General features: G+C 39.6%; 3 protein-coding genes across 3 annotated transcripts in view; 2 read left to right on the top strand and 1 right to left on the bottom strand.

Annotated features, from left to right (window-relative positions):
• Positions 1-477: 477 nt before the first annotated feature.
• Positions 478-19457, top strand: LOC103506150 (dynamin-like 120 kDa protein, mitochondrial; the record flags this gene model as incomplete). Its single annotated transcript, XM_026821278.1, has 7 exons — positions 478-519; positions 1207-1436; positions 1786-1955; positions 17006-17198; positions 17812-17896; positions 18241-18419; positions 19230-19457. Coding segments are annotated over 7 exons (1091 nt in total), but the record flags the coding sequence as incomplete, so codon positions are not given.
• LOC103506149 (NAD-dependent protein deacetylase Sirt7) lies at positions 3160-9411 on the bottom strand. The gene is made up of 7 exons (XM_026821277.1): positions 9217-9411; positions 8789-8916; positions 8235-8477; positions 7697-7890; positions 6849-6940; positions 5603-5837; positions 3160-4362 (listed from the first exon to the last, which is right to left on the bottom strand). The coding sequence occupies exons 1-7, from the start codon at positions 9280-9282 to the stop codon at positions 3473-3475; spliced, it is 1848 nt and encodes a 615-aa protein (XP_026677078.1). The 5' UTR covers positions 9283-9411; the 3' UTR covers positions 3160-3472.
• Positions 19458-21267: 1810 nt separating the features above from the next.
• LOC113466133 overlaps positions 21268-23805 on the top strand; it is a 60169-nt gene continuing 57631 nt past the window's right edge. The window contains 1 exon segment of the mRNA XM_026821279.1: positions 21268-21307. The gene's annotated coding sequence lies outside the window, so the exon portion shown is untranslated.

A 23805-nucleotide genomic window follows, 5' to 3' on the forward strand; every position in this document is an offset into this window, starting at 1 on the left:
ATGGGAGGGGAGGTTCTGTGCATGGTCTGAGACTTGTGAAAGTAAAGGTAAAGATTTTTCAGTCAAACAAGTGGGAAATGACATTATGATAATACAGCAGTACTTACTTATGGATAATATTTTTATTGGTACCGGTAGCACTCACATGGCTACACTTACATTGTATGAACTATGAGCACTTTTTTTCCAATAAACTAATAACTAAATAAACTAAAAAAATGACCATTTTTCCTCATTTAGTGGTCTCTCCATTTCTTGCTATGAGCACTTTTTTTCCAATAAACTAATAACTAAATAAACTAAAAAAATGACCATTTTTCCTCATTTAGTGGTCTCTCCATTTCTTCTTCTAGGGAGGCTTAGTTCATTCACCCAAGACCAGTGTCTTTCTAATTCTCTCTCCTTTCAGTTCTTTAGATGTCTGTGCTTACATTTCCATGCTTGTTGATATCTCTCTCCCTCTTGTCTTTTTTATAGGTTCACGCGACGCGAATTTGTTAGTGCACAATTTGAAAACAGGTTGGTAGTTCTTTATTCTATTTCCCCAGGACTCAGGCTTCATAGCTCATAAGGTGTGTTCACACATAGTCGACCGGTCATCGATCGATGTCGACTGAACCGTCCACACTACCTCGATAACTCAATGCTTTTAGGTTCCAAGAGGTTCGTTTTCGGAACGGTGGCTTCATAGCTCATAAGGTGTGTTCACACATAGTCGACCGGACATCGATCGATGTCGACTGCCGGTCATCGATCGATGTCGACTGAACCGTCCACACTACCTCGATAACTCAATGCTTTTAGGTTCCAAGAGGTTCGTTTTCGGAACGGCTTGGCTTTGAAGAGTAGCGTAGTTTTCTAACGGCTAGGTTGCGAGTTTGATTTCTACCCAGGGTAAAGTTTATACTAAATGGTTAAGGTTTGATCTTGGAACGGCTAGCTTTCTCATGTCCTGTCTTCCTTCTCTCTTCGATTCTGGAACGATAAGACAGACCTCAGTTCTTCCAGTTCAAAAGTTCAAATCCATCACACCACATTAAAAAAAAAAAAAAAAAACCTCTGCAAAGTTCAATTACTCGTAGTCACAGCTCTATCTTTTTTAATAATTGTTGTGTGTGTGTTTTAAGTATTTATTTATTATTATTATTAACACGGGCACAACCCTTTCTTCCGTCCAACTAACCACCCCCTTTCTCTCTCCGACAGCGGTCTCCAACCAGACCACAGTGCAAGCCCTCTCGTTCTCGGGAAGCAATACGGCGGGGGGCGCGGACAATCTTCACGCTAAGGAGCGTATTGACAAGATGCATCAGGAGATGATGGAGACACAACTGCGCTACCAGCGGGAACTGGAGAAACTAGAGAAGGAAAACAAGGAGCTCCGCAAACAGTTGCTGCTCAAATCCTCCACCTTGGATCGACGGCAAATGAAAAAGGTGAGAAAGGAAAGAATAGAATAGAATAAACCAGGGGTGGCCACTGACCTTACCTTCGAGAGCCGCAATCCCATAAAACCGATTCGGGGTGAGCCACGCCACAGCCGACATTTTTGAAAATTTTGGTCTACAATCTTCAGGATTCAGTCTCGTGGAAAATCTGATCTTCAGAGAAAATTTTTCAACAATTATGAACCATGAGAGCCACACAAGATCGTCAGCTCCCATGGTGTACTTAGTGGTCACTGCACTCGCCTTGCACGCTCGAGACCCGGGTTCGTTTTTCGGTGGGGTCAAAAAAATTGTATTATGCAATAACACAAACAAATTGCATTTATTCATTTTTCAGGTAAAGAAATCTCTGATAGACATGTATTCGGAAGTGCTGGATGAGCTGAGTGACTACGACACAAGTTACCAGACCCAGGACCATTTACCCCGTGTTGTAGTAGTGGGGGATCAGAGTGCTGGGAAGACCAGCGTTCTCGAGATGATAGCTCAGGCTAGGATATTCCCCAGGTAAGCCTTAGGTCATATTTACCCCATGTTGTAGTATTCTCCAATATCCATTGCCTCACTTTGAGATCAAGAACTAACAATTCGTAGATCCGTATAAGCTTAACCCATCTTTTCGGCTCTTTGCCTCTACACCTAAGCCTCAGAGTGGGCTTTTTGTGGTAAGCCTTAAACTATTCTCTAACGTCCTGGGCCTTACTTCGAGATTAGAGTTGATCCAATCAAATTAACTTTCCAATCTAATCAAAGTTAATCAAAATTAAATTCAACTCTTATCTTGTCCGCCATTTTTTTTTTTTTTTTTTTAGGGGGTTTTCTAATTTGGATTTTTTTTTCAATGCCATTTCCTAACAAGCTACTCTCATCAGGGCCTAAATCCAAGATTTCAGCAAGGAGGCCCAAAGTTGAGACAATGACTTAGGCAAGGGGATCTGGCCCAGGCATTATTTATCAGTTCATGACACTTTTTTTTATGGAAGGATCTTCACTATTTAGTGAGCTCTTCCACCCTCCTTCTCCAATAATGAGGACCACTAATAATAATAATAATTATTATAACATTTTTTTTTTAATTATTATTTTTTTATTTAGGTAGGTACCTACCTGAAGTCTGGTATTCCAGCTGATGTACTTATGCCTGCACCAGTGTGTAGTACAACATGTTTGGCTTTGTCTATCCATTCACTGAGCACCTTGATTTTCTTGTCAAAATCTTCTTTTGAGTCAAAAGTCTGAAATATAAAAGGTCTCAACTGTAGAGGGATTTGTGGCAATAGTGGAGGCCTTACAACTCCAAAATCAAAGAGAGATGGCAGGATAGATCAGGAGAAAGCCAGCTCTTCCAAGTTCCAAGAAAGATATCTGTCTTTCTTGGTTCCTTATCAGCTGTCTAGAACTAGGATAAAGTTTACCCTTGGCTCAAATCATACCCACATCTTAGCACTTACAAGGCAAGCACTTTACCTTTAATTTATTTCAAGAATTTGCCCTAGGTTCAAGGAATAATAAAATCATGTTGATGAATAACTCACTTCTGCAAGACCAAGCTTCCCTTTATTTTCATAGGGTGACAAACCTTCTGCATAATTACACGACATTGTTCATTATTAGGGTACGTAGAGTTGGGATATTTAACTGCCTGGGTTTAAAACTGATTAAAAGTGTTTTTAGGTGTTAAATATGTTAAAATCCATTAAAAAAATAAAAATTTATGCTATTCACTTTTCAACTCCCTACTACCTATAGGAACTATTTTCTGTTTCTACCTATAGAGGTATAGAGACTAACGACCTTATAGGTACAGGGAGCTAGAATCTGACTCACTAAACCGAGTAGTTCACTGAAAAGCGTAGTTCTTTTTTTACATCTCACTCAGTCTTTACATCTCTCTATGGAGACCGAGTTTCAACACCATGATTCTATTTTGTTATACGAGCGTTGTTATACGATCGTAAAGGAGTATACTAGTTATACTGAGATACACTAAACACAAAATATGTTTTAAGGAGAAGCTAAGACCGTCACTTATTCACCTTGGCGCTTGCACCACTGCCCTCTTCTTTAATATTGTTTAATTCTACTTCGTCATCTTTAACATCTTGTAATTCTAAATCATCAATTTCCATAGTTTTTTCTGACTTACTCATTCCTCTGCCATTTGCTTTGAAGTCTTTCTTTGCCTCACTATCAGGACTTTTATTTTCTCTTTCAGCACTTGGCACATTGATAGGTTTCCCATTCGTCTCTTTTATTTTCCCCTCTAATTTTTTGCTAACCGTTTCGCTGTTTTCGTCTTGGTCACTTTTAAGACGCGGTTTTTCCTCTTCTTTCACCTCACATGGGTGTCCATTAATTTCCTTTTGTTTGTGATTCATTTTGTCTTCGTCTCTGACTTCTTCACTCTTCACTTTATCAACTTCTCTTTTCATATCTTCTTCTTCTTCTTCCTCCTCTTCTACTTTTTCTCGCTTACCCTCTTCTATACTTTCTTCTTTGATTTCTTTCTTCTGCCTTTTCCCGGGCTCCAATTCTTCTTCACTCTCCTTTTTTGATAGGGGTTCTCCACTTTTCTTTTTACTTTCAATGCTACTTGGATTCCCAATCGCCTTTTCGCTGTTACTCTCTTTCTCTTCCTTGATCTTTCTTCGTCGCTTACTATCCTTACCTTCTTCGCTATCTCCTCTTTCATCTCCTTTCTCATCTTCCTTGCTTTCCTTTATGTTGTCAATCGCTTTAGCGCTAATACTGTCTTTCTCTTCCTTTATCTTTTTTCGTCTCCCATTATCCTTTTTTTCTTCACCTTTCTCATGGGTGCTTTCTTTCTTAATGTTCCCATTTCCCTCCTTTATTATCTTTTTTCGCCTCTTACTATCCTTCACGTCTTTACTATCTATTCCTTCATCTTCTGCATCTTCCTCGCTTTCCTTCTTCCGTTTCTTGTTGTCCCGCATTTTCTCTTCGTACTTTCGCTTCACGCTCGATACGTCGCCCATGGATCAGCTCATTCGGGGTTCATTTGGGTAAGTTAAGACCAACAGTTTTTTTCAGAAAGAAGTCCATGCTGGTTTTGGTGCTTACCTCACTTTACATGTCAAAAAACATTAAACTGTCTCAATATTTTGTGCACAAGGTGTGGAAATGTCCTGATTCTTTTGTGGAATAGTCCCCTATTTAATGTAATTTTTCTAGTGATAGGATGATTTCAAAGAATAAGTACTTACTCATATGACTTTACATTTAAATATAAGAAATCTACACAGCTAAGTACTTAGGTCCATGAACAACTTCTAACTCTATTGCATTCCCCCCCCCCCAGGAATCCAGTGTTCAAGCACATTTGTCATTCAAAATATTCCCCGAGTGCTCTCAAGATTTGAAGCCTTTCTTTGCCTCACTATCAGGAATTTTATTTTCTCTTTCAGCACTTGGCACATTAATAGGTTTCCCATTCGTCTCTTTTATTTTCCCCTTTAATTTTTTGCTAACCGTTTTGCTGTTTTTGTCTTGGTCACTTTTAAGACGCGGTTTTTCCTCTTCTTTCACCTCACATGGGTGTCCATTAGTTTCCTTTTGTTTGTGATTCATTTTGTCTTCGTCTCTGACTTCTTCACTCTTCACTTTATCAACTTCTCTTTTCACATCTTCTTCTTCTTCCTCCTCTTCTACATCTTTTTCTCGCTTACCTTTAATACCGTCTTCGTTGCTTGAAATGTCTTTGACTCCCTCTTCTATACTTTCTTCTTTGATTTCTTTCTTCTGCCTTTTCCCGGGCTCCAATTCTTCTTCACTTCCCTTTTTTGATAGGGGTTCTTCACTTTTCTTTTTAAATTCAATGCTACTTGGATTCCCAATCGCCTTTTCGCTGTTACTCTCTTTCTCTTCCTTGATCTTTCTTAGTCTCTTACTATCCTTACCTTCTTCGCTATCTCCTCTTTCATCTCCTTTCTCATCTTCCTTGCTTTCCTTTATGTTGTCAATCGCTTTAGCGCTGTTACTCTCTTTCTCTTCCTTTATCTTTTTTCGTCTCCTATTATCGTTTATTTCTTCACCTTTCTCATGGGTGCTTTCCTTCTTAATGTTCCCATTTCCCTCCTTTATCTTTTTTCGCCTCTTACTATCCTTCACGTCTTTACTATCTATTCCTTCTGCATCTTCCTCGCTTTCCTTCTTCCGTTTCTTGTTGTCCCGCATTTTCTCTTCGTACTTTCGCTTCACGCTCGATACGTCGCCTTTACTCAACGTCCATTCGATCTGGTAAGGGCTGGATTGGGTTTGAGCGGGATCTAGGGTGCTATCGTACTGGGGGATGGGCAGGTTCAGCTGTTTCATTACGCCGGACAGAATGTCGTCCACGTAGCCCCGAATGAACAGGTCCGCCTTCTTGTCCTGGAGGATCAGAATGGAATATTATTATTATTATTACTTTCTATTTATCATACCTATTATTCGGTTGGGTGGAAGAGCTCACTAAGTGAGAATCCTGTTATTAAAGCCTTAGGTGCTAGAGTACCTACTCGGGTAAAAGCCCATCATGGAACTTGGCCTAGCGCACTCCCATGTGCTGATTGTTGAGCACATTGCATACGTAATACTCCCTTGTTTACGGTCGCGCTGCGCGCTCCCGGGGCTTCGCGGGGTTGTGCATAGGGTCGCGCTTCGCGCTCCCTTGTTTACGGTCTGTGCTTTCAGGTGGGAATTCACAAATTAGTGCTTACAAGCCAGAAATGTTACTAGCCTCCAAGCAAACTAGGCTGGCTCAGTACTATCAGTAAAAAAAAAGTATTCATTAGTAAAGCTTAAAACAGTACATACTGAAGAAATTAATGAAACAATGTTAATTTAAGTATCTTTTTTCTTTTTGATTTTCAGAAATACAATGAATGGAAAGAGTCTCTCCCTAGCACAGATTGGATGCAAAACTACATTCCTGACCCTGAGAAGTGGCAAGCTATACGTGGCTCGATGATAGACTTCAAAGATAAAATGAAGGACATTGAGATTGGTAGGTAACCTACCTATTTAACAGAAGAAATGTGGTAGTGAAGACCTCCTTTTTCTAAATGTTTTCTTGCACCAAATTTTGCACATGTACTGAGCAAAAAGCTGACAAGCAAGATCTCTGTGAAATCACCATAAGTAAAATCTTTGTGAAATGAATAGTTGAGGTTTGTAGAAGAAGAAGAAGAAGAAGAAGAAGACCTTAAAACCCTTGAGGTTTGTAGAAAAAGGAAACCTTAAAACCCTTAGGTATTCATATCTAAATTCAATTTTACCTACCTTATAGGTAATTTCCCACAAAAGCCCTGAAACATTTGTAAAACTACCTATGTACAGTAAGAAAGTTGATCTTGGACAGTTAATCTTAATTCCACTTTCAGATCCAAGACTGGTGCAAGCAGGAGGCTCAAAGTTCCAGTCGGTCAAAGACTGGTGGAATGCTAAGCTGGATGAGGCCATTGCTGCTGCAGAACTAAAGCAGCAGCAACGTGCTGATCAGAGCAGCAAATCAGCAAAAGATTCAGGTAATGGTCCATATAGGTACATGAGGGAGAGAGAACATGTTTTTTTTTTATTATTTTTTTTTTTAAATATGTCTTTTACTTTCTAATATTTTGGAAGAATGACCTAATAGTATATCCTGCATTTGCATAAACAACACTTTCTAATATTTTCTATTTTAATCGTACATATTATGTAACATTGTATCCTACTATGTTGTACATGTATTCAGTGTTGGTCTCTCATGTTGCAAGGGCTTTAGGCTGCAAATACTGAGGCTTTTAGGCACACTCTTGAAAATTTTCTGGGCAAAATTGAAATGGGAGGGGAGGTTCTGTGCATGGTCTGAGACTTGTGAAAGTAAAGGTAAAGATTTTTCAGTCAAACAAGTGGGAAATGACATTATGATAATACAGCAGTACTTACTTATGGATAATATTTTTATTGGTACCGGTAGCACTCACATGGCTACACTTACATTGTATGAGCTATGAGCACTTTTTTTCCAATAAACTAATAACTAAATAAACTAAAAAAATGACCATTTTTCCTCATTTAGTGGTCATGATTCCATGCCTATCTTAGAACGGACAAGTCTGGTTAGAAAATTTCCGCCCTGGCCGGGATTCGAACCCGGCACCTCCTGGTTGAGTCAGTGCTCTTGACTACTCGGCCACAGAGGTTGGTATTATTATTTTGCTTAGTTTTTCTAAAAAAACACTTTAGAAAACTCAGAAGACACTTACCCAGACAAATGCTGAGATCGGCAATGCTTGAGTTATAGTCGCCCATGTTGATGTCCTTCTGAGGCAGATTGTGCTCCCAGTCGAGAATAGTATCATGCAGGGTGCCCCGACAAGGTCGAAACCCCCGGTATGGACAGGAAATGTTGAGGTTCTTCTGGCCCACGGAATTTGTGGCCGATTTGCGAACAAATTGTCTGCAAGGTAGGATGAAATATACAATTATGAATTATTGGTATGTAATGAAATAAAATTTGCTTAAAGTTGAAGGGAAGTGGGAGAAAAGTTGAGTTGAAAATGCTGAACCATGAAACTCCATTTCGTGTTAATATAGGCAAATATTGTCCACTTGTGCTAGTACTGAAAAGTTAGTAGAAAAGGGGTCTCTTTAAAAGGGGGAGGGAGAGGGAGAGAGAGAGAATCATAAAGTAAGTGCAGTGAATTATGCTGTGAGAAAGGATAGGTCATCCCATTATTTGAACAGTTTAACACAGCCTGATTTTATTATCTTGCTACCTTGCTGCTAACTATACCTGCTCACCTTTCACACTTATTGCACTGGTCCACATACATGTTCCCATGTAATTCAGCCAGATATTTCCGACTCAGCCCCGATCTCAAATGGAGGCCATCAATGTTCTGGCTCACAACATAGTGGACTTTGCCCCGGTTCACAAGCTCCAAGATGGCCATGTGAGTGACCGTGGGAACAGCATCGTCAAACGAGATGTTGACTTTGGGCTTGATTCCCTTCTTTTCCAGGGTCCAAACACCATTTGGTCCTCTGAAAGAAAAAAAAGGGGGTTTTCTAATTTGGATTTTTTTTTCAATGCCATTTCCTAACAAGCTACTCTCATCAGGGCCTAAATCCAAGATTTCAGCAAGGAGGCCCAAAGTTGAGACAATGACTTAGGCAAGGGGATCTGGCCCAGGCATTATTTATCAGTTCATGACACTTTTTTTTATGGAAGGATCTTCACTATTTAGTGAGCTCTTCCACCCTCCTTCTCCAATAATGAGGACCACTAATAATAATAATAATTATTATAACATTTTTTTTTTAATTATTATTTTTTTATTTAGGTAGGTACCTACCTGAAGTCTGGTATTCCAGCTGATGTACTTATGCCTGCACCAGTGTGTAGTACAACATGTTTGGCTTTGTCTATCCATTCACTGAGCACCTTGATTTTCTTGTCAAAATCTTCTTTTGAGTCAAAAGTCTGAAATATAAAAGGTCTCAACTGTAGAGGGATTTGTGGCAATAGTGGAGGCCTTACAACTCCAAAATCAAAGAGAGATGGCAGGATAGATCAGGAGAAAGCCAGCTCTTCCAAGTTCCAAGAAAGATATCTGTCTTTCTTGGTTCCTTATCAGCTGTCTAGAACTAGGATAAAGTTTACCCTTGGCTCAAATCATACCCACATCTTAGCACTTACAAGGCAAGCACTTTACCTTTAATTTATTTCAAGAATTTGCCCTAGGTTCAAGGAATAATAAAATCATGTTGATGAATAACTCACTTCTGCAAGACCAAGCTTCCCTTTATTTTCATAGGGTGACAAACCTTCTGCATAATTACACGACATTGTTCATTATTAGGGTACGTAGAGTTGGGATATTTAACTGCCTGGGTTTAAAACTGATTAAAAGTGTTTTTAGGTGTTAAATATGTTAAAATCCATTAAAAAAATAAAAATTGAAGAAAAATTCAACTTCTGCTGAAAACCCGGATTTGTTAAGATTTTTTAAAATTTCCCGGGGTTATTTTTTTTTGTTTACAAAAAAAGGACAGTTCACATGATCAACGAAAAAAAAATCGATTATCGAAGTGAACTTATCGATTATTGAATAATCGATACTCGATTAATCGATTCTGCAAATCGGCACTGCGGCGCTCGTACGTAAAGTTCTAGTTGGTGAGGATCATTTTTCAATTTTTTCCTCCGAAAAAAAAAAAAAAAATTGCAGTAAAATCCAACTGCTCGAACACCATTCATCCTTTATCTTTTTTATCTATTAGTTTCTAGATTGTTACCTTTTATCAATAGTTTCTCATGTATAGCCTCCTATTTGCTACCTTGTTAATGGCTCATTGAAGATTGGACTAGGAGCAGGCTTCAAGTGTCAGGTCAAATCATTTTCCTGGTACCTTCCTTGCCTTTCACATTTGTGGAAAGCAGTTCATCATGGATCAGCTCATTCGGGGTTCATTTGGGTAAGTTAAGACCAACAGTTTTTTTCAGAAAGAAGTCCATGCTGGTTTTGGTGCTTACCTCACTTTACATGTCAAAAAACATTAAACTGTCTCAATATTTTGTGCACAAGGTGTGGAAATGTCCTGATTCTTTTGTGGAATAGTCCCCTATTTAATGTAATTTTTCTAGTGATAGGATGATTTCAAAGAATAAGTACTTACTCATATGACTTTACATTTAAATATAAGAAATCTACACAGCTAAGTACTTAGGTCCATGAACAACTTCTAACTCTATTGCATTCCCCCCCCCCCAGGAATCCAGTGTTCAAGCACATTTGTCATTCAAAATATTCCCCGAGTGCTCTCAAGCTAGTCATTTTGAAATGTCACCATGGTGTTCAGCAGTACCGCAGCATCAGTCAACTGTCTCGGTCTTCATGTGATAAACAGCTGTTCATGTACAGGAGGATACCATTGTATTCTACTCCTGTACATAGGGGATATGCTATGGTAGTTGCCAAAGTCTTGAAAGGTGTTTTAAAAATCAGATATTTGGTTCTTGGTGGAGCCCTGGGAGGAGGTGTCACTTTGAACAAGGTCAGTTTCATTTTGTTGTCATGGGTGTTTTTTACTGAGCAAAAAGCTGACAAGCAAGGTCTCTGTGATATCACCATAAGTAAAATCTTTGTGAAATGAATAGTTGAGATTTGTAGAAGAAGAAGAAGAAGAAGAACACCTTAAAACCCTTGAGGTTTGTAGAAAAAGAAAACCTTAAAACCCTTAGGTATTCATATCAAAATTCAATAAAAAGAAGATGGTGCTTTACTAGCTTGTTCTGCTGGTGACCGAAAAGCCTCTTTATTCCCACAATGTGCCCAAGGTCTAAGTCCAAGACAACCGCGAACAAATCGCGGATAACGCGAACAAGAAAAGAAGAAGATGGTGCTTTACTAGCTTGTTCTGGTGGTGACCGAAAAGCCTCTTTATTCCCACAATGTGCCCAAGGTCTAAGTCCAAGACAACCGCGAACAAATCGCGGATAACGCGAACAAAACGCGGATACCGCGAATAAAACGCGGATACCGCGAACAAACCGTGTATAACGCGAACAAACCGTGTATAACGCGAAAAAACCGCGGATAAAGCGAACAAACCGCGGATAACGCGAACAAACCGCGAATACCGCGAACAAACCGCGGATACCGCGAACAAACCGCGGATACCGCGAACAATCCGCGAATCGGATAACGCGAACAAAACGCGGATAACGCGAACAAAACGCGGATAACGCGAATAAACCGCGGATACCGCGAACAAACCGCGGATACCGCGAACAAACCGCGGATAAAGCGAACAAACCGCGGATAAAGCGAACAAACCGCGGATAAAGCGAACAAACCGCGGATACCGCGAACAAACCGCGGATACCGCGAACAAACCGCGGATACCGCGAATAAACCGCGGATACCGCGAAAAACCGTGGATAACGCGAAAAAACCGCGGATAAAGCGAACAAACCGCGGATACCGCGATCAAAACGCAGATAACGCGAACAAACCGCGGATAACGCGAACAAACCGCGGATACCGCGAATAAACCGCGGATACCGCGAACAAACCGTGTACTACGCGAAAAAACCGCGGATAAAGCGAACAAACCGCGGATAACGCGAACAAACCGCGGATACCGCGAACAAACCGCGGATACCGCGAATAAACCGCGGATACCGCGAACAAACCGTGTACTACGCGAAAAAACCGCGGATAAAGCGAACAAACCGTGGATAACGCGAACAAACCGCGGATACCGCGAACAAACCGCGGATAACGCGAACAAAACGCGGATAACGCGAACAAAACGCGGATAACGCGAATAAACCGCGGATACCGCGAACAAACCGTTAGCCTGTAGGGTACATTGTAAAGGCTTTCTTCTGAGAGTTTTACACTTCACTAATTATTATTTTCATGTACTTATTTAATTTACAGAGAGGGACAACCAACAATGGGTGAAATTGAAAACATACATCCTCAATAGACGCAACGAAGAAATTCAAGAAAAAGAGAAAGAAGAAGAACTGGCTAAAAAGCGCAAACTTCTCGAGGAAGAATATCTGAAAACAAAAGAAGAGCTGGAAAAAGTTCAGAAGGAGATTAGTGATAAAAACAATCTTTTGAAGCAGTTTGCCGATGAGAAACATGAACTGTTTTTACAGCTAAAAAAAGTTCTGCTGGATGATGACAATAGGAAACGCATTGAAAGTGAGAAAAATGAACATACTCTCCTGTTGAATAATTTGAATCACACATCTCAAGCCCAGATTTACATCTCTCAAGCTCCTCTGAGCAATAACATTGGTCAACAGGCTCCCATCAATAGTAGTAAGTATTTCAGAAATGGTTGGTACCTATGTATTAGGGAATTCTCCCCTATTAGTGGGGTACCCAGATCCTCAATATTACCTGCCTTTATAAACAAGAACTGTGACCTCTTCAAAAAACCAAAAATATGTATTGATAAACAACACAACATTTTTTCTACACTTGGGTAAAAAGAAAGAAACTACTTAAAGCTGAATAAAAAGCTGAACATGGCCCCTATTTAGACTGCTGATGTGCATTGGCTTTTACTTGGATGTGAGTTAGCTTTTTAATCTTAACAATTTGTTTATGAGGTACACTTTGTCCATTCTGTCCTGGTACTGTGGTTATGGCTACACACCTGTTAACCAGGAGCATACAAAGCACAGGGTTACTGTTAACAAAAATGTATCATCTCATAAAAAGAAAAACGCTACCTTCTATCACCTCATAGAAGGAAGAATACTCCCTTTTATCACCTTATAGAAGGGAGATCTTTTGTTTACAGTAGTACTGAACTATTACCGATACCTCTTACTATTCTCTCCCTCTAGGTTCCATCTATAAACTACCAATGACAACTGCTACTGCTATTCCATCTCCGCACACCATCAATAACAAGAGAACTCGCAGTCCTTCGCCATTGCCCAATTCCATTCCATCACAGCCCACTCAAATACATCCCAGCTATCAAGCTTATAAACATGCTACATCAGGTGAGATTTTTTTCTATCTAAATTCCTAAGGATGAGCTATTATTATTTCTCAGGTTTGATAGAGGGAACTGCAACAATGGAGGTCTTATCATCTGAAAATCTAAAGAGAAAAGGAGAAAGCTGTAGTGTAGAAAGCTGTTATGTGATTAGGATAAAATTTGCCCTTGGGCAGAAATTGAACCTGTGATCTAATACTTACTAGGCAGGTGTTTAAGGATGAGCTATTATTATTTCTCAGGTTTGTTAGAGGGAACTGCAACAATGGAGGTCTTATCATCTGAAAATCTAAAGAGAAAAGGAGAAAGTTGTAGTGTAGAAAGCTGTTATGTGATTAGGATAAAATTTGCCCTTGGGCAGAAATTGAACCTGTGATCTAATACTTACTAGGCAGGTGTATGACCCTCAAGCAGGGTTTAAACTTATGCACGATCAGGAAAAACTAGAAAACCTGGAAAAGTCATGGAATCTGAAAATTGGCCAAAAAGTCATGGAAAAGTAAAGGAGAATCGTAAAAAAATAAAGAAGACCTGGAAAAGTCATGGAATTTACCACCTAGGAAATTCATTTTGGGGAAAGTGTATAAACCCTGAATTATGTACTCCTTGGTAAGCTTAACCGTTTTGGGGCTGCCTGCCCCCACACCTAAGCCCCAGAGTTGGCTTTTTGTGTTAAAAAAATCAACAAATCAACAAAAATCATAACTTTTTTTCAAGAGGTTCAACGTCTCTGTGTAACTCCTATGCTAAGGATATTAGTGACGGGGGTTTTAACCTCCATTCGGCGACAAGCTAGCCACCTACATATTTCAGCCTGAGTGGGTTAGGGAAAAGCCAGCAGCACGCGATTGGCCAGATGGTCACCCGTCCGGATATCAACCACACGTAACGTTGCTTAACTTCAGTGGCTGGCAAGTAATTATTTCAACTAACCAAAAAATCTATCATGGAATCAATCCTTGGGATGCTCATTTGAAATGACTACTTTTTTGAACAAACAATTTAGAGGGGGAAAATGAATGAAAAATAGAAGGAAGAAAAAGTGAGGTATAGTTCATGAAATATTTGGTGTCTGGTTGGGGGACTTTAAACAGGGAGTAGACCAGCTTAGTCTGGCTGGGGGACTATACCAGCCCGAATTCTCCTTTTTCGTAAACCAAATGTCAGCCTAAAGCAATCAACCTAGTTAGGGCTGATTGAGAGGCTGACGAAAAACGCCGACCCCGTCTGTACACGGGAAAAGGCGAAGAAAACCTTTTTAGGTATTGATCCTATTTGAAAATATCCTAGAACTAAGGTGGTATCAAGAGGGTGAAAAATCACGTTTTTACAGAAGAATATTATAGGCTAGGGTCTGAGAGACTCCACCTGACCTTAAGTATTAGACCAGCCACTCACTGTCAGATCTACCTGATACCTGATGAGCATACGCAATAACTTTTTAGGTATTGACCTAATTTGAAAATGTCCTAGAATTAAGGTGGTATCAAGAGGGTGAAAAATCACGTTTTTACAGAAGAATATTATAGGTTAGGGTCTGAGAGACTCCACCTGACCTTAAGTATTAGACCAGCCACTCACTGTCAGATCTACCTGATACCTGATGAGCACACACAATATCAGGTAGATATGACAGACGGACCTGATAGTGGCTGGCCTTGGAAAAAAAAGCACCTCACCGGATGAGGGTTGAACCCCCGGGTCTGGCCTACCTTATGTTCCCACGAGTGTCGGCGGAGTGCCTCCTCAATCACCGCAGCCTTCAGGTTGTCGAATATCCCGTCATGATCTTTCGAATTCTTCTCCTTCTCGAAGAAGTTAACGAATTCCGCCTTGAGGACCTCCCAGCCTGCCTCAATACTCTTATCCCGTCATGATCTTTCGAATTCTTCTCCTTCTCGAAGAAGTTGACGAATTCCGCCTTGAGGACCTCCCAGCCTGCCTCAATACTCTGCAGGGGCAGCTGCTGGTCTGCCCATTGACGTAGCTTGATGTCCATCTGGGTGTTGAATGCATCTGCGGAATAGAGGAGGATATGTTAAAGGCCCGTTCACACTTGTTCGGAAAAAAATCGTGTCGTTTGTAGTGGGAATTTAATTACATTGTAGCCATTAGAAAAAAAATCGGATGAAATTCACGACAAAAGGGAACGACAGGCCTTTAGGGTGCGACAACAAATTAATTAAAGTTCTTGAAAAAATAATAAATAAAAACGAAAAAAAAAAAAAACCTCTGTAACCGAGTGGTCAAGAGCACTGAATCTCGACCGGAAATTGTCTAAACTTTTGGTCTTTTTTTTACTAACGAAAGTAATATGAAAATACTCGAAATACCCTGTGATGTACATTCCTTTGGCTTTTAATAATCATCTAAACTTTATTATTGGCAACTTGAGTTGCCATGTTGCCAATAATAAAGTTCTTCCCAATGCTGCACAGAGACCTGACTCAACTAGACTTACTTGTGTTTCCACTCTGAGCAGCAGGCAGGTATATTGTCTCGAACACATAGTTGGACACCTTGTTCCACAGTTGAGTCAGCAGCACTTCTTCCCAATGCTGCACAGAGACCTGACTCAGGTTGACAATTTCGTCGAGGATTTCACCGCGAGCTTTCTCGAACAATTCATCTCGATCGAGCTCCCGAATACTAAGGAAAACAGAATGAGTGACATAATAAAACCTTGAATTTGAACTGTTAGGACGGAGCGAACAACATGCATGAACATTGTTAGAGCGCCTAATAGAAGAAAAAATTGCTGCGAAATCACCCTACTTAGCTTGGATTGTAGCGCGCCTGCTTCGTAAATCATACCCACATCTTAGCACTTACAAGGCAAGCACTTTACCTTTAATTTATTTCAAGAATTTGCCCTAGGTTCACATACCCACATCTTAGCACTTACAAGGCAAGCACTTTACCTTTAATTTATTTCAAGAATTTGCCCTAGGTTCAAGGAATAATAAAATCATGTTGATGAATAACTCACTTCTGCAAGACCAAGCTTCCCTTTATTTTCATAGGGTGACAAACCTTCTGCATAATTACACGACATTGTTCATTATTAGGGTACGTAGAGTTGGGATATTTAACTGCCTGGGTTTAAAACTGATTAAAAGTGTTTTTAGGTGTTAAATATGTTAAAATCCATTAAAAATTGAAGAAAAATTCAACTTCTGCTGAAAACCCGGATTTGTTAAGATTTTTTAAAATTTCCCGGGGTTATTTTTTTTTGTTTAAATAAAAATTGAAGAAAAATTCAACTTCTGCTGAAAACCCGGATTTGTTAAGATTTTTTAAAATTTCCCGGGGTTATTTTTTTTTTGTTTACAAAAAAAGGACAGTTCACATGATCAACGAAAAAAATCGATTATCGAAGTGAACTTATCGATTATTGAATAATCGATACTCGATTAATCGATTCTGCAAATCGGCACTGCGGCGCTCGTACGTAAAGTTCTAGTTGGTGAGGATCATTTTTCAATTTTTTCCTCCGAAAAAAAAAAAAAAAATTGCAGTAAAATCCAACTGCTCGAACACCATTCATCCTTTATCTTTTTCAGATCCGTATAAGCTTAACCCATCTTTTCGACTCTTTGCCCCTACACCTAAGCCTCAGAGTGGGCTTTTTGTGGTAAGCCACTATTCTCTAATGTCCTGGGCCTTACTTCGAGATTAGAGTTGATCCAATCAAATTAACTTTCCAATCTAATCAAAGTTGATCCAAATTAAATTCAACTCTTATCTTGTCCGCCAGTTAAGTTGGAAGGTAGTCGGCCAAGGTTCGTTCTCGGAACGGCTGGCTTTCTTCTATCCTGTCCTCTTTCTCTGTTCGATTCCGGGACAATAAGACCTCCGTTGTTACAGTTCCTCTAGATATTGAGCTTTTTTTATTTTTTTATTTGTAGTTCATTAACGATTCTAAATACCTAGTTTTTTTTTTATTTTTTGGCTTTATTTTGTTGCCTAAAAAATGTCACAATTACTTGATCTATGAAAGAAAGTTGTTTCTTATCTTACACTTGGTCATTCTTTTTCAGGGGTGGTGGTGAAATGATGACTCGATCGCCCGTGAAAGTGACGTTAAGTGAGGGTCCGTATCATGTGGCCCAGTTCAAGGATAGCAGTCGGGAGTTTGACCTGACCAAGGAGTCGGACCTGGTAGAGCTGAGAAAGGAAGTGGAGAGACGAATGATGAACAGCGTCCGAAAGGGGAAGACAGTTAGCAATGAGGTAAGATTAACGTGAAGTCATAAGGGGTCAGACAGATGTAATTCAGAGATTTCCCATTTTTCACGTTACGTCACGCGACGTGATAGTAGTGTGGGTGTCCTGAACGAAATTACCCAAGTCCCGAACGAAATATTATGAAAAAAAAATTGAACTACATTTTTCTGACTTCACGTGACGTGATGGTTGTGTGTTTCTACCTCGAGACCTTAGCGGTTACAGACCCCTTTATCAAACTTCTTTTTTTTTAAGTTTAAATGAACGCCCCTTTGTTTCCGTAGGTAAAAATTACTTATGCCATTTTCCCTAGTCTTCCCTTCCCTTTGGGGTCGATGGAAGATTTCCCATTTTTCACGTTACGTCACGTCACTTGACTTGATAGTAGTGTGGCTGTCCTGAACGAAAAGACCTACAATATTATAATAGGAAAACTTTAAACTATATCTTTCTGACTCCCCATGACTTGACATGGTAGTGTGTTTCTACCTTAGCGGTTACAGTTCCTTTTATCAAAATTATAAAAGAAAAAAAAAGTTCAAACTTATAAAATCAAATTTGTGGCTTACGCCCCTTTGTTTTCGTAGGGAAGAATTACTTATGTCCTATTACATTTCAGGTGATTTCAATGAGCGTGAAAGGGCCTGGATTGCAGAGGATGGTGCTGGTAGATCTACCCGGTATTATTAGCACTTCTACACAGGGTAAGTTGAGTATAAGTAGTGCTTTGAAAGTATACACAAGGAGTGCTTTAAACTAACAAGAGTGCTTTAAACTACCAACTAAGTTTTGCTTTAAACTACTGTAAGCTTAGGACCAGAAGTCCAGTTGCTTGCGCTATAATAGATTAATAGATCACCTTTTTATTGTCTGCTTTTTTATTTATTTATTTTTTTCTCTTATAATACCCGCACTTTAATTCTGGAATACCAATTCGTTCACGCCGTAAATACGGGTCTATTTAGATGACGATTTTGCATAAGCATTAGGCGATGTTGCTGCTAGGGGCATTCTCTACCACCTAACCTCCTCTATTTTTTCCCTCTAGATATGGCGTCTGATACGCGAGACCTCATTCGTCAAATGACCCAAACTCACATGTCCAATCCGAACGCGATCATTCTCTGTATTCAAGATGGCTCCGTAGATGCTGAACGAAGTAATGTGACGGACCTCGTATCCCAGATGGATCCGCAGGGAAAACGCACCATATTTGTACTGACCAAGGTGAGTCAGCAGCTAATTAGAATAGAAAAAGGTGAGTCAGTAGCTAATTAGAATAGAATAAGGTGAGTTAGCAGCTAATTAGAATAGAAAAAGGTGAATCAGCAGCTAATTAGAATAGAAAAGGTGAGTCAGCAGCTAATTAGAATATAATAAGGTGAGTCAGCAGCTAATTAGAATAAAATAAGGTGAGTCAGCAGCAAGAAAACAATAGAATAGAATATTGTTCTATGTATTCAAGATGGCTCTGTGGATGCTGAACGAAGTAACGTGACGGACCTCGGATCCGTGATGGATCTGCAGGGCAAGCACACCATATTTGTGCTAACCAAGGTGAGTCAGCAAGTCAGCATGAGCCCACCTTTGTCGCCGAGTGGTCAAAAGCACCGACTGGTGACTGGCAAACTGGAGGTGCTGGGTTCGACTCCCGCTCAGGGCGAAAAGAATGTGCCTTGAAGTAATGCGAAAGCGGTTCCAAGGAACAATCTTTTAAAAACCATTTACCTTCCTAGCTAACTGGCTTGAGTAACTTTAACGGGACCGATTGAGTTGAAACTTGGTACACGCATCATCGCATGTTGTATTTTCAAATTAATATTTCAAGATAAAGAGTTTCATCTTTCATCGTCTGTCTTCAGGTTGACTTGGCGGAGGAGAACCATTCGGATCCACAGCGGATCAAGAAGATTTTGGCCGGCAAATTGTTCAAACTGGCTTGAGTTTAACGGGACCGATTGAGTTGAAACTTGGTACACGCATGTTGTATTTTCAAATTAATATTTCAAGATAAAGAGTTTCATCGTCTGTCTTCAGGTTGACTTGGCGGAGGAGAACCATTCGGATCCACAGCGGATCAAGAAGATTTTGGCCGGCAAATTGTTCCCCATGAAGGCACTCGGCTATTTTGCCGTAGTTACCGGCCGGGGTGGCAAGAAAGATGAGTCCATACAGGACATTAAGGAATATGAAGAGAACTTCTTCAAGAAGTCCAAACTTTTCTCGTAAGTTATGTATTCGATAGAGTTTTAGTTCTAATAGTAATAGACTCTTGAGTGGAAGGTAACCACTAGGCGAGGTTAACGCCGGAGACTTTCTCTACCACCTAACCCTTAGAGCTCCATTCCTATTTGTTCAAATTCAAATTCTCAAATAAATAAGGATAAAATTCTATACCTCGGCTGGAATCGAACCCACATCCTTCTGTTTACCAGGTGAGCGTCTAGACTCTAGACCACTACGCCAGTCGTGTCTGTATAACTGCTAAGGTCTTTAGTGACGGGTTTTTATCCTCCATTCGGGGACAAGCTACCCGCCTACTCAAATTAACCTCACTCAGCCTGAGTGGGGTCAAGAAAAGCCACCAGTAAACGATGGTCCAGTTTGTCACCCATCCGATTACCAATCACGCGCTACGTCGCTTAAACACAGAGTCGAAACAACTCCGACCTCGCCGAGGATCGTGCAAGCCTAGTGTGATACCCATTCGGCCACGGAGGTTGATAATCTTTAAATTTTTGTCCTCAATCTTTCAGCACGAAGGTTAGACAAGGAAATCAAGGAAGTTCTGGAAGATTATAGTCAAGATCAGGAAAAGAAGATGATCCTGAGAGAGAGAGAAAAAAGAAATACCTGGGGGAAATAATGCTGATAGCCACCGCTGCCTCCTGAGCTTTTCCCCTGTGGAGGATTACTGTTGGCAATCTGCGATTGTTGCTGCCAAGTCATGATGTTTCTCTGCAGATATTCGTTGTTGGACTGTTGTTGATGATGGTGGGACATAGACCCGGACGAGCCCACTTGACGCCCACCTTGTTGATTCTGTTGTTGTCTTTGTTGTTGGTGTTGCTGTTGTTGAGAGAGCTGAAGATGCTTTTGTTGTTCTTCGCTCAGCTTGAGCTGTTGGGACGCATAGATTGAGTTGCCTGGGTTCCCTGAAAAAAAAAGAAGAAGATGGTGCTTTACTAGCTTGTTCTGCTGGTGACCGAAAAGCCTCTTTATCCCCACAATGTGCCCAAGGTCTAAGTCCAAGACAACCGCGAACAAATCGCGGATAACGCGAACAAAACGCGGATAACGCGAACAAAACGTTACATTGACTCTACCCGTTGGGTGGCCAAAAGTATTGAACTAGGCCTCAAAATATCCTACCAAAAATTCTACAAATAGGGGGACTTAATCTAAACTACAGGATCTACTAAGAACTGAGAAAAATTAAAGGAAAGCTTTTTTTTTTATCAGAAAGCTAATGCAAAGGTTTATCACCTCACTTGCCAGCAGTCTGCAGATCACTTTTTTTTAATTATTTTTTTTTCCAACTTTTGGAACTTTTTTAAAAAATAAAAATGCGTCTACATTCACATGAAAAAATTTCAATAAAAAATCCCAATCAATAAAAGATCCCCCAATTATTGAGCGAACGAAGTGAGTTCTTAAAATTTCAAGGGGATTCTTCCACCAAAAGCACCGTCGATCAGGAGGGAAAATATTCCCAGAAGGGAAAAAAGTAAAGTGGGACTTTTTCTTACCCTTTTCCCATCGTTTTGTACCTCATTCAAAAAGCAAAAGTTGATTTATTTAAAATGTTTTGCGCATGCGCAGTTGCATTTGCAATCAAAACAGAAAACAACAGCTGCATTTCTGCATTTTCTGATTTCTGCATTTGTGTTAGAGGAGGAGAACTATCGATAGTCGGCGCCATCGATAGTTATCGATAGTTTTCAAAAAAACTATCGATAACTATCGATAGTTTTCGATAGTTTTTTTTATTACATATTTTCCTTGTTTCTAAAGGTCTTATCCCCCAAAAAGACCTAACCTAACCTAATTTGAAGAAAATTATTAACTCTACATGCATTGTGTGACTTTTGTAAATCCATCATAAATTTGAGTTCGTAAGTATTGAGGTTGGCATTTGTCAATAAAGTATGAGGGCGCCATTTTATAAGATATGTGTTTCCTAAAGTCGTTTCAAAAATCCAATTAAAAGGGTCACGAATCTTCTTTTAATCTGCGGAAAATGGGCTTTGGAATTTCATTTTTTCGTTATTTCGTGTGAATTTTTGTATTTAAACGAATGAAATAATAATCCCAATCAAAGTATTTCGCATATTACTGCTATGAATTCTACGTTTAATTTATTTCATTGTGTGAAACAAACGCCGACCCCATCTGAACATGGGAAAAGGCGAAGAAGAAGAAGAAGAAGAAGAAGAAGAAGAAGAAGAAGAAGAGCTGATTGAGAGGCCGACGACAAACGCCGACCCCATCTGAACATGGGAAAAGGCAAAGAAGAAGAAGATTTGCAATATTGTTTCTCACTGATTTAAATGCATTCCCACAGGCACATTTGCTGGAGGTTCCAAAAGTACAGGTGTTGGTGGTGGAGGTCCCGACAGTAATGAGTCCAACTCGTGTTCTTGGTCGGATAGTTCTCGGAGTCCTCTGTCTTCCAGGTCATCATCTCCGGTGCAAGTTTTCCCAAGCAACTCTACCCAGGTAGTGCAATATTGTTTCTCACTGATTTAAATGCATTCCCACAGGCACATTTGCTGGAGGTTCCAAAGCGTCGTGTATAACTAGTGAATTGGTCCTCCAGGTTAGAGTTGATCATAGGGTTAACCACCCAATATTGTAAAACGCCCTGCGGGGCAAATTGTTGTGATGCCTCAAGACGCGCCTTGGATTGGACTGAACTGGACTCAACGGAAACTCAGTAACCGGCTGAGGAACCAAGGTCAAGGACCGTATCACATGGAGGCACATTGTTGAGGAGGCCAAGGCCCACCCCGGGCTGTAGCGCCTATTGATTGAGTTGTACTCATAGAAATTTTAAACGGAATTAGACTTCTGATTTTTCCATTTTTCCCGACCAAAGTATTTGGATGTTTGGATATAGTGTTTCAGATGGCAAATCAAAACATTGAAGTAGGTCAGTGAAGTAAAAACATTTTCATCATTCTTGGGACTTGACTGAGGGGTTTTATACCACTTTTAACTAAGTTCTTGATGGGAAATTTAATAATATTATTATAACTGTGATAGACTCAATAGTACCTACCTGGTTTAGGTGCAGAGGAGGTAGGGGGCATTTTGGAGGATCCAGATGTTTTCCGTGCTCTATACAGTTTTGAGGATTCTTGAGAACTTGTGTTTCTTGAAAAGTAGTTCCAGATGAATTTAAATAGGGTATTCTTTTGGAAAGGAAAGGGTTGTATCACTCTACATTGACTCTACCCGTTGGGTGGCCAAAAGTCTTGAACTAGGCCTCAAAATATCCTACCAAAAATTCTACAATTAGGGGGACTTATTCTAAACTACAGGATCTACTAAGAACTGAGAAAAATTAAAGGAAAGCTTTTTTTTTTATCAGAAAGCTAATGCAAAGGTTTATCACTTCACTTGCCAGCAGTGAGCAGTCAGCAGTCTGCAATTTTTTTCCAACTTTTGGAACTTTTTTAAAAAATAGAAATGCGTCTACATTCACATGAAAAAATTTCAATAAAAAATCACAAACAGAAAATAAAATTACAAGTCAAAAATAAACAAAGAATTTATGGTGGGAAAGGGACGTTTTATGAAAAATAAAATCCCATCCCCCTACTGTTGTCATGGGATTTTTCTCGAAAAATCTCGTCCTCAACACGCTCCCCTGTGCTAGATCCCCATTTTATAAGATATGTGTTTCCTAAAGTCGTTTCAAAAATCCAATTAAAAGGGTCACGAATCTTCTCTTAATCTGCATTTTTTATGGAATTTCTTCCCAATATGATACTTCCTCTGGCTCCTTTTATAACGAAAAACTCATTCTTGTTTTATTTTTTGTTGAAACTCAACTGTTGGTAGGTAGGTATAAATAGTTATATGATTTGGGAGTTCACTATCAACTACAAACATATCAAGTACCTAGCCATATTTAATCTGCATTTTTTATGGAATTTCTTCCCAATATGATACTTCCTCTGGCTTCTTTTATAACGAAAAACTCATTCTTGTTTTATTTTTTGTTGAAACTCAACTGTTGGTAGGTACTTAGGTATAAATAGTTATATGATTTGGGAGTTCACTATCAACTACAAACATATCAAGTACCTAGCCATAGTTGATACCTTGATCCACAATCATAGTATGTCATTTTAAGTAAAGAATATTCTGGATATTGTTACTGATTTGTGAGTTATCCATAGGTTTTTATTATTGACTGTATTATGATTTGGTACCTAGCCATAGTTGATACCTTGATCCACAGTCATAGTACCTATGTCATTTTAAGTAAAGAATATTCTGGATATTGTTACTGATTTGTGAGTTATCCATAGGTTTTTATTATTGACTGTATTATTATGATTTTATGATGTAAAATTGGACACCAATAAGTACCTATTCTATGATA

This window comes from Diaphorina citri, unplaced genomic scaffold (genome assembly GCF_000475195.1).
Source record: "Diaphorina citri unplaced genomic scaffold, Diaci psyllid genome assembly version 1.1 scaffold219, whole genome shotgun sequence".
NCBI classification, from domain to species: domain Eukaryota; kingdom Metazoa; phylum Arthropoda; class Insecta; order Hemiptera; family Psyllidae; genus Diaphorina; species Diaphorina citri.

Excerpts from the sequence above, each read along its gene's own strand:
- LOC103506149 (XM_026821277.1), bottom strand. The coding sequence starts at position 9,282 with ATGTCGTGTAATTATGCAGAAGGTTTGTCACCCTATGAAAATAAAGGG. Across the intron at positions 8,478-8,788 it reads GCTGGAATACCAGACTTCAG|AGGACCAAATGGTGTTTGGA; the intron begins GTAGGTACCTAC and ends TTTTTCTTTCAG. Across the intron at positions 6,941-7,696 it reads CGATCTCAGCATTTGTCTGG|CACGTTGCTGCTGCTTTAGT; the intron begins GTAAGTGTCTTC and ends TGCTCTGATCAG.